The sequence below is a fragment of the Bufo bufo genome, chromosome 6, assembly GCF_905171765.1.
Source record: "Bufo bufo chromosome 6, aBufBuf1.1, whole genome shotgun sequence".
NCBI classification, from domain to species: Eukaryota; Metazoa; Chordata; class Amphibia; order Anura; family Bufonidae; genus Bufo; species Bufo bufo.
This window is the reverse complement of record NC_053394.1, coordinates 288659332-288672412: the sequence shown is the minus strand read 5'-3', so window position 1 is coordinate 288672412 and position 13081 is coordinate 288659332. Positions and strand designations below refer to the sequence as shown.

The 13081-nt window shown below is 51.2% G+C and overlaps 2 protein-coding genes across 2 annotated transcripts in view; one reads left to right on the top strand and one right to left on the bottom strand.

The window, feature by feature from the left end:
* Nucleotides 1-13081, top strand: part of SLC35B1 (solute carrier family 35 member B1) — a 46204-nt gene that overhangs the window by 1650 nt on the left and 31473 nt on the right. Inside the window, exon 2 of the mRNA XM_040434630.1 lies at nucleotides 4284-4374. Within this exon, the coding sequence (XP_040290564.1) occupies nucleotides 4284-4374 (91 nt within the window). The remainder of the gene's footprint in view (nucleotides 1-4283; nucleotides 4375-13081) is intronic.
* Nucleotides 1-13081, bottom strand: part of KAT7 (lysine acetyltransferase 7) — a 58104-nt gene that overhangs the window by 41610 nt on the left and 3413 nt on the right. The window lies entirely within an intron of this gene.

Here is a 13081-nt window from a genome sequence, read left to right as displayed (position 1 = left end):
AGCTATATTCTAATGAAACTGACAAGGGTTTCACTACAATGAATGCTTATGAGCTGTCAGGAGTTCAGAGATAAGGGCGACACATAGCTGTCAGAGCTGACCGGACTCAGTGTAAGCAGGAAGCCTGCGACTGCAAATGCACAGAAGCTGACAGATCTGTACAGGAAAATCTGTGGAAAATGTTTAATAAGGACCAACTGAAAAACATGATTTTAAAATGCAGTAATTAAAAACAAATTGCCCCCCCCCCCCCCCCCCCCCCGCAATGGTGTTCATGGCCTCTTAAAGTTATAGCGACCTCCATACACCTTGTTATGTCCACAGCGACACCAACCCCTTCATTTAGGAAACATTTATTCCATATACAAACTAGGAGATAACACACTTCTTAGGCCTCTTTCACACGAGCGTCATGTTTTTGGCCCGGATAAGATGCGGGTGTGTCGCGGGAAAATGTGCGATTTTTCCGTGCGAGTGCAAAACATTTTAATGCGTTTTGCACGCGCGTGAGAAAAATCGGCATGTTTGGTACCCAAACCCGAACTTCTTCACAGAAGTTCGGGTTTGGGTTAGGTGTTGTGTAGATTGTATTATTTTCCCTTATAACATGGTTATAAGGGAAAATAACAGCATTCTTAGTACAGAATGCATAGTACAATAGGGCTGGAGGGGTTAAAAAAAAAATACAAAATAATTTAACTCACCTTAATCCACTTGTTCGCGCAGCCGGCATCTCTTCTGCTTTTATCTGTGAGGAAAAGGACCTGTGGTGACGTCACTGCTCTCATCACATGGTCCATCACATGATCCATCACCATGGTGATGGACCATGTGATGAGAGCAGTGACGTCACTACAGGTCCTTTTCCTCACAGATGAAGGCAGAAGAGAAGCCGGGCTGCGCGAACAAGTGGATTAAAAGGGTTCTGTACTTTGTTTAAACGGATGATCTATCATCTGGATAGATCATCAGCATCTGATCTGCGGGGGTCCGACACCCGGGACCTCCGCCGATCAGCTGTTTGAGAAGGCAGCGGCGCTCCAGCAGCCCCACGGCCTTCTCACTGTTTACCGCAGGCCGAGTGACGTCACACTTGTATCAACTGGCCTGGGCGGGGCTAAGCTCCATTCAAGGGAACGGAGCTTAGCCGCGCCCAGGCCAGTGATACTAGTCGTGACGTCACTGGACCTGCGGTAAACAGTGAGAAGGCCACGGTGCTCCTGGAGCGCCGCTGCCTTCTCAAACAGCTGATCGCGGGGGTCCCGAGTGTCGGACCCCTGCTGATCAGAAGCTGAAGATCTATCCAGAGGATAGATCATCAGTTTAAACAAACTGCAGAACCCCTTTAAAGGTGAGTTAAAAATTATTATTTTTTTAACCCCTTCAGCACTATTGTATAATTTATTCTGTATTAAGAATGCTATTATTTTCCCTTATAACCATGTTATAAGGGAAAAATAATAATGATCGGGTTCACCTCACACATTGCACCTGCGCGGAAAACTCGTCCGTGTGAAAGGGGCCTTATAGTAGGGGCATGATACAATCCGGGCCCCATTTTTAAAAATCTCATGTTATTTAGGCTCCAGATAAAGAACCGCAATAAAACGCCAAATAAGGCCTCTTTCACACTTGCGTTGTCCGGATCCGGCGTGTACTCCACTTGCCGGAATTACACGCCGGATCCGGAAAAACGCAAGTGTACTGAAAGCATTTGAAGACGGAACCGTCTTCCAAATGCGTTCAGTGTTACTATGGCACCCAGGACGCTATTAAAGTCCTGGTTGCCATAGTAGTAGTGGGGAGCGGGGGAGCGGTATACTTACAGTCCGTGCGGCTCCCGGGGCGCTCCAGAATGACGTCAGAGCGCCCCATGCGCATGGATGACGTGATCCATGTGATCACATGATCCATGCGCTTGGGGCGCCCTGACGTCACTCTGGAGCGCCCGGGGAGCCGCACGGAAGGTAAGTACACTGCTCCCCGCTCCCCACTACACTTTACCATGGCTGCCAGGACTTTAGCGTCCCGGCAGCCATGGTAACCACTCTGAAAAAGCTAAATGTCGGCTCCGGCAATGCGCCGAAACGACGTTTAGCTTAAGGCCGGATCCGGAATAATGCCTTTCAATGGGCATTAATTCCGGATCCGGCCTTGCGGCAAGTGTTCCGGATTTTTGGCCGGAGCAAAAAGCGCAGCATGCTGCGGTATTTTCTCCGGCCAAAAAACGTTCCGTTCCGGAACTGAAGACATCCTGATGCATCCTGAACGGATTTCTCTCCATTCAGAATGCATTAGGATAATCCTGATCAGGATTCTTCCGGCATAGAGCCCCGACGACGGAACTCTATGCCGGAAGACAAGAACGCAAGTGTGAAAGAGCCCTAATATTAGTTATAGTTCCAAATTCCTAGTACAAGTTCCACTCAACCTAAGATTAAGGAGGTATCCCAATTGCTTATTTCTCCGTCCACCTCACTGAGGTGGTCGCATGCGCTCAGTTTAAATCTTCTACTGCCGCCAGCCATATCTTCTGTTAGAAGAGGTGGCAGTTACAGGGAAAGAATTACAGCAGAAAGGACACACCTCTTGAGCTGTGATAGGGAAAGAGCTATAGCAGAAAGGATATGCCCCCTGAGCTGTGATAGGGAGGAAATTGCAGCAGAAAGGATCCCCCCAGCTGTGATAGGAAGAAAGCTCCGCAGAAAGGACATGGCCTATGAGAAAAGACACACACCCTGAGCTGTGATAGTACTGGAGCAGCAAGGACATGCCCCCTGAGATGTGAAAGGTAGAGAGCTGTGGCATAAAGGACATGCTCCTTAAAGGGATCTTTCACCTAAAATGACCATTATACACCACAAACATCATGATCTCCATTACATTCCCCATATTATAATCTTACCTTCCATATTGCTGTCCATCGCCTATTTTCTCTTAAAAACACTTTTATTCCATATGCTAATTAGCTTCTGAAGGTGCCCAGGGGCAGCGTTTATGTGGCCGGTGCCCATGCCCCACGGCGCTGTTCAAATCAAACCCCTCCCCTTTCACCCCTCTGGCCCGCCCTAGGTTCTTCAGATTTCATCCTCCCGTCATTGACAAATCCGGCGCCTGCGCCGTTCAACATACTCCTCGCGCCTGCACACTCCATTACCCACTATGGGCAGAGGCAGCAGAGCGTTTAATGTGCATGCGCCGGCCCATACCTCCCGATCTTGCGGCAGTTTACTTCCGCCGACTAGATCAGGAGGTACGGTGCCGGCACATGCGCATTAAACGCTCTGCTGCCTCTGCCCATAGTGGGTAATGGAGTGCGCAGGCGCGAGAATTATGTTGAACGGCGATTTGTCAATGACGGGAGGATGAAATCTGAATAACCTAGGGCGAGCCAGAGGGGTGAAAGGGGAGGGGTTTGATTTGAACAGCGCCGTGGGGCATGGGCACCGGCCACATAAACGCTGCCCCTGGGCACCTTCAGAAGCTAATTAGCATATGGAATAAAAGTGTTTTTAAGAGAAAATAGGCGATGGACAGCAATATGGAAGGTAAGATTATAATATGGGGAATGTAATGGAGATCATGATGTTTGTGGTGTATAATGGTCATTTTAGGTGAAAGACTCCCTTTAAGCTGTGATAGATAGACAGCTGTAGCAGAAATGACACGCCTCCTTAGCTGTAGCAGAAAGGGCACGCCCCCTGAGCTGTAGCAGAAAGGGCACGCCCCCTGAGCTGCCAGTTTTTTTTTTATAAATCTAGCAGAGCAATGAATGAGGAGATATTTGGACCCATGTGAGGTACAGGGCTGGTTCTAGAAAGAGATTGTCATGTACTATAGGATGTCTGATTTTCATTTTTGACATTAATCATGGCATAGCCCCTTTAATGTTTTGACACGATGCCCGCTTTGCTCAGCGCAGTGACACAGACGTCTGGTTCCAGTTTGTGTGCACATAGCTTTCCTTTAATCCCGCAGCTTCGCTGTTTGCTAGGATCTGGTTGGCAGCAATTTCCCTCTTAGCCCTCCGTAAACAGGAACGACGCTTGCCAAAACAAAAATCTTACTCAAGAGTTACATTTTGCGATTTTGCACTGTATTCCTGCAGTTATATAAAGGATGGGTTACCAACAGCCGCCGCATGTGCACCCCCCACCCGAAGACGCTCCACTTCTCGTGCCTCTGCGACTTTTCTCAAACTTTGCTGGCAAATAACTGGTTAATTTGAGAGTATACAGAATCCCTGTAATTATGATGTGTAATGAATGACGGTCTGTTCTCAGGCAGTGGATTTCCTGTGCAGCGCAGCAGACGCGTTTTAGACACAATGGATGGCAAAGATGTAGACTTGGATCCAGCTATTCCTGAAGTCAGGTGGGTGGGTGACTTGATTCTACCTCCTCCCTACACAAGATACTCTGCCTGTACTAATATTTGGTTAGGGCTAAAGCTAAATTCACTAGTATACAGTAGTGCATTATAGGAGCTGAATTACGGCTGATGCATGGGATTCAATTATTCTGGTCTTCAGATGTCAAAGACACATAGGATCAGATGACCCTGGTGGATTCTGGGATCTCACGCCTTCACGGATTTCCACAATGAACAGCTTTATAGAGGGCTCAAACCCCTCTGCCACATTCTAGGAAATGGCCAATTCAAGCAGTGGTAGTGTGGTTTGAACGTTGTGTCAGATTTTTAGTAAGCGCTCACGCACACGAACGTGCCATGTTTTGCGGTCCCCAAAACACGGATGACGCCCATGTGCCTTCCGCTATTTGTTATAGAAAATGCCTATTCTTGTCCGCAAAACGGACAAGAACAGGACATTATCTATAATTTGATGCGGGGCCACGGAACGGAGCAACGGATGCGGACAGCACATGGAACGTGCGGAACCAAACCACGTTTGTGTGAATGCGCCCTAACAGACATCTTTGAGCAGTAGTAAAGGGGTTATAAAGGTCTAAGGAGCCCCTTTGTCCTGGAAAGCAGTGGTGGTCCGAGATCACACGCTTCACCAATGTGAGCGCACAGTTATCGCTGACACATCAGACAATATCTATGAAATAACACAATAACGGTAAAGCAAAGTTCTTTATGTAGGTTTAAAGGGCATCTGTCATCATTTACCAGTAGATTAAACCGTAGGCCGCTGTAGATCCATGCTTGTCTGCAGAGTCTGGTGATATCTCTGGTGTCTCCATACTTGCCTGGAATCTGTAAAACGTAAAATCTAAAATGCAAATCACCCCAAAAGTTCCGCTCCCTCTCTGCTATGCCTTGCTCTCACCGCTGTGACAGGTCAGGCGGTAAAAACGTATTTACACCTCGCCCTAAAGTCTCATGGGAGCACGCTTGGCACATGCTGTCACGGAACCATGAACCAGACGTACAACAAGAGATAAGTGAAAATAAGAAGGCTTTATTGAAAATAAAGCTGTAAACCAAAAGTCCAAACGGATGGTGAAACCGAGCAGAGTCTTTGCGAAGCCAGAGGTCAGGAACCAGAAGGGTAGTCAGACGAAGCCAGGATCAGGAACCAGCCGGGTAGTCAGACGAAGCCAGGATCAGGAACCAGCAGGGTAGTCAGACGAAGCCAGGATCAGGAACCAGAAGCAGCAGCAGTCTTAGAAGCATGTGAACACAAGAGGACCAAGCAAGGAACTGAAGCCACAGACCTCCTATATATATGAGCTAGGCATCCAGCTCCTCCCAGGGGAAGGAGGAGCCGCAGGGTGGAAGGCTACAAGAAACCCAGGACCCAAGATGGCCGCCAGCACATGTCAAACGAAGGAGAGCAGCAAGCAGGTAAGACCATGACAGTACCTCCCCCTCAAGGGCCCCTCCTCCGCGGAGCACAAAACGGTTTCTGAGGGAAGCGTGCGTGGAAGGCTCGGAGCAAGGCAGGAGCATGGACATCTGCGGAGGGAACCCAGGAACGCTCCTCTGGACCATAACCACGCCAATGGACCAAAAACTGCAACCGACCGCAGACCAGGCGTGAGTCCAGGATATTGCTCACCTCATATTCCTCACGATTGCCCACTTGGACCGGACGAGGCCGAGGAACCGAGGAAGTGAAACGATTACACACCAGTGGCTTCAACAGGGAGACATGAAACACGTTGGAGATCCGCATGCCAGGAGGAAGCGCAAGGGCATAGGCTACCGGGTTTACCCTGCGAAGCACTCGGAAGGGACCAACAAAGCGAGGCGCCAGCTTGGGAGTGGGCACTCGAAGGTTGAGGTTGCGGGTGGACAACCATACACGGTCTCCGACCTGGTAGGAAGGAGCAGGCGCTCGTCTGCGATCAGCCTGGAATCTCTGGCGCTGCGCAGAGACCTCAAGGGACTTCTGGATCTGTACCCAAGAAGCACGTAGGACGGAAAGGTGATCCTCCACAGCCGGAATATCCTGGGGAGAGAATACCTCCGGTAACACGGCAGGTTGGAACCCATAATTGGCCATGAAGGGAGACGTCCCAGAGGAAGAGTTCACCGCCGTGTTCCTGGCAAACTCAGCCCAAGGCAGGAGGTCAACCCAATTGTCTTGGTGATCGGAGACATAGCAACGAAGGAATTGCTCCAAGGCCTGATTGGATCGTTCTGCGGCCCCATTGGACTGAGGGTGGTAGGCCGAGGAGAAGGAGAGATGAATCCCCAACTGGGAGCAAAAGGCGCGCCAGAACCTGGACACAAACTGACTCCCCCCGATCCGACACAATCTCCTTAGGCAAACCGTGCAACCGGAAGACCTCCCTGGCAAAAATCGTGGCCAACTCTTGTGCAGAGGGTAACTTCTTGAGAGGAACACAGTGGCACATTTTGGAAAACCGATCCACAATCATGAGAATGACCGTATGGCCTCGGGATGCAGGGAGGTCCACAATGAAATCCATCCCCAGGTGTGACCATGGGCGCTCCCCGGTGGCTATGGGTTGCAGAAGGCCCAACGGAAGGTGCCGAGGGGACTTACTCTGGGCACAAACGGAGCATGCCGCTACATATGCGGCGATGTCGGAACGTAGGGAAGGCCACCAGAACAGACGTGAAACAGCCCAGGACAGCTGATTCTTTCCAGGATGCCCCGCAGTCTTGGAGTTATGGTAGGTTCGCAACAACCGAGTGCGCAACTCCTCAGGCACAAAACATCTGCCGTTGGGTCTCCCAGAGGGAGCACCAGATTGAGCCGCCAAAATCTGCTCACCCAGGGGAGAGGTCAGGCTGGTGCGAATGGCGGCCAGGATCTGATTCGGAGGTATGACCGAAGTCGGAATCGACTCCTCCCTGGACAGCTCGGAGTACTGCCGTGATAAGGCATCCGCCCTGATGTTCTTGGAACCGGGTAGGTAGGAGACCACGTAATTAAAACGTGACAAGAACAGAGCCCATCTGGCCTGACGTGGTGTCAATCTCTTGGCCTCAGAAAGGTAGGTCAGATTCTTGTGGTCCGTCAGGATGAGAACCGGAACCACCGAACCCTCGAGCAAGTGCCTCCATTCTTTAAGGGCCTGCACGATGGCCAATAACTCCCTGTCACCAATCTGATAGTTGCACTCCGCGGAAGACAGTTTCCGGGAGTAAAACCCACAAGGAAGCAGAGGACCCTCTGGTGTTCTACGCTGAGACAGAAGGGCGCCTACTCCCGTCTCAGACGCGTCCACCTCGAGGACAAAGGGCAACCCAGGGTTGGGATGCGACAGAATCGGAGCCGACACAAAGGCGGACTTTAGGGCCTCAAAAGCTCGGATGGCCTCGAGCGGCCAGACCTGGGAATTACTGCCCTTCCTGGTCAGATCCGTGAGAGGCTTGGCCAGCATGGAAAAGTCCCTGATGAACTTCCGATAATAATTGGCGAAGCCCAAAAAGCGCTGCAGGGAACGAAGACCACTGGGCTGGGGCCACTGTAAGACAGCCGAAACCTTCTCAGGATCCATGGAGAACCCCTCAGCGGAAATGATGTAACCTAAGAAGGTTACCTGGGATCGGTGAAATTCGCATTTCTCAAGCTTACCGAACAGCTTGTTCTCTCGTAACCGTTGCAACACTCGTCTGACATCCAGAATGTGGGCCTCCATGGATTCAGAATATACCAAGATGTCATCCAAATAGACTACCACACACTGCTGCAACAGGTCACGGAAAACATCGTTGATGAATTCCTGAAAGACTGCGGGCGCATTGCACAACCCAAAGGGCATAACCAAGGATTCGTAATGACCGGTCCTGGTGTTAAACGCGGTCTTCCACTCATCGCCCGCCTTGATCCTTACCAGGTTATATGCCGCCCTCAGGTCGAGTTTGGTAAAGACCGTGGCCCCTTTAAGGCGATCGAACAGCTCGGAAATCAAGGGTATCGGGTAAGCGTTCTTGATCGTGATGCGATTGAGACCCCTGTAATCGATGCAAGGCCTCAACTCACCGCCCTTCTTTTTCACAAAGAAAAATCCAGCCCCTGCCGGGGACGAAGATTTGCGAATGTGTCCGCGTGAAAGCGCCTCCCTCACGTACTCCTCCATGGCCTCATTCTCCGCTACCGACAGTGGATAGACTTTGCCACGAGGAGGAACGGCACCAGATTGTAACTCTATGGCACAATCGTATGGGCGGTGCGGAGGTAGGGCAACCGCGCGCACCTTATCGAATACATCCCGGTACTCCTCGTATTCAGGAGGCAACAGAGAGTCCGAGGAAGTACACAGCAACTTGACAGACCCATGGATGCAACTAGCCCCACACTGCGGTGACCACGAGAGGATCTCGACCGATCTCCAATCGAAAGTCGGATTATGCTTCTGGAGCCAGGGGTACCCCAAGACCACCGAGTAGTGTGGAGACGAAATAACCTGGAGGCAGACCGACTCTCTGTGAACGGCACCAATGGCTATCCCCACTGGAAGGGTCTCATGAGTCACGTGTGGCGGCAGAAGGGGTCTGCCGTCTATCGCCTCAAGAGCCAGTGGGGAACCTCGAGCCTGCAGAGGAATGGAATTGGCGGCAGCGAACACACTATCAATGAACAAACCACCAGCACCAGAGTCCACCAACGCCTGGGTCGTTACCGAGCCCCCGACCCAGGAGAGGACAACAGTGATCAGTGGTTTGTCAACACGGGAAACCGGGGACGAGGAGACTCCACCCAAGATCTGCCCCCGACAGGATCTCAGGGTACGAGCGTTTCCCGGACGGTTCGGACATGCCAACCGAAAATGCCCACCGAGACCACAGTACATGCATCGGCCCTCGCGTCTCCGGAGTGCCCTCTCCCCCTCGGACAGGCGAGAAAACCCCAGCTGCATGGGTTCACCCCCAGACAAGTCATCCCCAGGAGGCGTGGGAGGAGAGGGAGGCACGGGTGGGACAGCAAACGTAGGCACCAATCTGTTAGAAGACCTCCGCAGGTTCTCCTTAAAGGAAGGTCTCTCCCTGAGTCTGGTGTCAATCAAAATCAGGAAAGAAATAAGAGACTCGAGCTCAACTGGTAGGTCCTTAGCTGCAACCTCATCCTTCAAGGCATCCGAGAGACCATAAGAGAAAGCAGCGACCAGAGCCTCATTATTCCAGCCCACCTCTGCTGCCAGGGTACGAAACTCAATGGCGTATTCAGCTACGGATCGTGAACCCTGTCTGATGGACATAAGGAGCTTCGCAGCAGAGGCAGCACGAGCCGGCACATCGAATACCTTCCGAAGAGAAGCAACAAAACCGGAAAACTCGGCAACCACCGGATTGTTGTTCTCCCATAAAGGGCTGGCCCAGGACAAGGCCTTGTCCGAGAGCAGCGAGATCAAGAAGCCCACCTTTGATCTCTCAGTAGGAAAGGCATGTGGCAGCAACTCGAAATAAATGCCCACCTGGTTAAGGAAACCTCGGCACTGAGTTGGCTCTCCCCCAAAGCGCTGTGGAAGAGGGGCAGAACCGGTCATACCCCGAAACACCGCAGGCGCAACAACAGGTGTCGGGGTAGACTCTGGCGCAACAACCGGAGCGGCAGTAGGAGCGAGCCCAGGAGCGACAACCGACCCATCGGCAGCGGGAGCGAAATGAGCCGTGCGTTCAAGCAGGGTTTGCAACGCCACAGCGAACCGACCCAACAGGTGATCCTGCTGATCAAGTCTGGCAACCAGCGTGGGTAGCGAGGATGGCCCTGTACCGTCAGAATTCATGGCTTGGTCCTAATGTCACGGAACCATGAACCAGACGTACAACAAGAGATAAGTGAAAATAAGAAGGCTTTATTGAAAATAAAGCTGTAAACCAAAAGTCCAAACGGATGGTGAAACCGAGCAGAGTCTTTGCGAAGCCAGAGGTCAGGAACCAGAAGGGTAGTCAGACGAAGCCAGGATCAGGAACCAGCCGGGTAGTCAGACGAAGCCAGGATCAGGAACCAGCAGGGTAGTCAGACGAAGCCAGGATCAGGAACCAGAAGCAGCAGCAGTCTTAGAAGCATGTGAACACAAGAGGACCAAGCAAGGAACTGAAGCCACAGACCTCCTATATATATGAGCTAGGCATCCAGCTCCTCCCAGGGGAAGGAGGAGCCGCAGGGTGGAAGGCTACAAGAAACCCAGGACCCAAGATGGCCGCCAGCACATGTCAAACGAAGGAGAGCAGCAAGCAGGTAAGACCATGACACATGCACAGTAAAGGGATGGAGATTGCCCATCTGCCTGGCGGTCTCCATTCCTTTACTGCGCATGTGCTGAACGCACTCGAGCCAGGGTGAACTTGTTTTCACTGCCTGGCCTGTCACAGAGGTGGAGGCGCAGCATAGCAAAAAAAGAGTGGAGCCTCTGGGTGCAACAATTCTGCCCTTGTTGCACCTACAGGGTAATTTGCATATTATATTATACGGCACATATGGAGATACCAGATATCATCAGACTCTGCAGACAAGCATCGATCTACAGCAGCCAACCGTTTCACCTACTGGCAAGTGATTACATTTGGGATGACACTGATTTGTGATCATGGAGTTCCCACCCTGGAGATCTCCAGCAGTGGAGGGGCCAAGGTGATCCAGTGGGGTCAGCTAGCTACATCAGATGGGCACAGCAGGTCTCCCCATCTGTGATACAAGCAATGAGCATTATATCAGCCATCCTTCCTCTCTTTCATGATCATAGCTGCTGTTCTCCCTCAGCCCGTTATCTATGGTGTCATGTGAACAGCCCCCTCCCCATAATTCCACTTAATTATATTTGTTCACCGCGCCCCCTGCCCACTGTACCCCCCGCCAGAGCTTTTGTCTCGTCTTTCCCCCCTGAGCTGCCTGATTTATCTATGCAACCCACAAAGGCTCAAGTCAATTCTGTCTGTGTAATGATATCTGCGTGATCCTGCGTTCTCGGGATTTGCATTACACTTTCAATTAGAGATGGCTCCATGAAATCACCAGGTTTATCTGCTGGCGGCCCCAATACAACGGAATGAAAATTGGGCGAGGTGATAGAACGAGAAGCCTTGTGGATTCAAATCGCGTTAGCATCATCCAGCGGCGTAGCTGTAGGGAGGAAAGACGTTGCCGTTACAGTTGGTCACATAAAATAGGTGTGATGGCGGAGGAAGGTATGTAGTAAGGGCCATCTTTTTTAGGAATTCTCCAGAATTACAATGTATGTAGACTCCAGTCACATCAATACGTATTACAGTTCGGAGATCTCAAAGGTAAAAGTTGTAGTGGGGCGCAGTGCTCCATTCTATAGGGCGCCACCTCCTTAGGCTCCATTCACACGTCAGTAACGTGTTTCGCAGACACGGCAATGTGCGTTCCGCATTTTGCAGACCGCACATCGCCGGCACTAATTGCGGACAAGATTAGGACATGTTCTATTTTTTTCGGGAACGGAAAGTGCGGGTCTGCATTTCCGGAGCCGGGCCGCACGTCGTGCGGCCCCATAGAAATGAGTGGGTTCGCAATTCCGTTCCGCAAAATGCGGAACGAAAATGCGGACGTGTGAATGGGGCCTTAGAAAGGGTTATTCCCAGGTGCTGCTCTGCAGAGAAAAACTGTGAAAGGGACACAGTGCTGCAACCCCCTCATTCTCAAAGGTCGGACCCCCATCGATCATTAAAGGGATTGTGCCAAGATATCTGTATCTGATTGGTGGGACCTCCACCGATCACAAGAACGGGGGTCCCATCCACCCATAAGAATGGACCAGCAGGATCAGGCAGGCTGCTCCATTCATTCTTGATGGGAATGCAGGAGATTGCCGAGCGCTGTATACAGGTATCTCCAGAAGTCCAATGGAGATAGGGTTGCCACCCTTCCCAGCAAAAAACACCTGACAAGTTGTTTTGGGGGCATGGCTTAAAGAGGTATTACAGCGCTATAATTTTAAATAAAAATAGAGAGGGCAAAAATAGGGGATAACTATTAGATTGGTGGGAGTCCTACCACTGGGATCCCCAACAATCACGAGAACGGGGGCCCCGTATCCCCCCTGCAGCCCCCTTAAATGAACGGAGCGGCTGTTCGCGCACACATGTGGCCGCTCTATTCATTTGTATGGGAGTTCCAGAGGTGTACCCAACCGGCTGCTCCGTTCATTTCAGGGGGGCTGCAGGAGTTACTGGGCCCCCGCTCTCGTGATCAGTGGAGGTCCCAGCAGTAGGACTCCCACTGATCTAATAGTTATCCTCTAAGCTGGAATACCCCTTTAACAATCCCACCTCAGCCAGTTATTGGCTAAGCGGGCAGTCCAAGTCAATACCTGTATGTCGAGCCTGAGAAGAGGAAGTTGAGAGGAGCAGGGACCAAAGCAGCAGCTAAACGGCAGTGGCGAGGTTCAGTAAGGTGAGTACTCACCAGTTGTTATTTGTGCCCTCTCTGGCCCCATTATGGCACTGGGATACCCCTTTAACACAGATGTTGTTGGACACCAACTGTTTCTTAAAGGGGTTATCCAAGACTTAACCTTTTAACTGATTTATTCAGAGTGGCTGGCCCTGTAATGGGGTTAATACTCACCTGGTCCCCACCGCTGGATTCTGGCTGCATTGCTCCACGGCCACCTTGGCAATTCCCAGGTCTCTAGGAATTAGTATTTTGTTGACAGGCATCATGTGACCAATG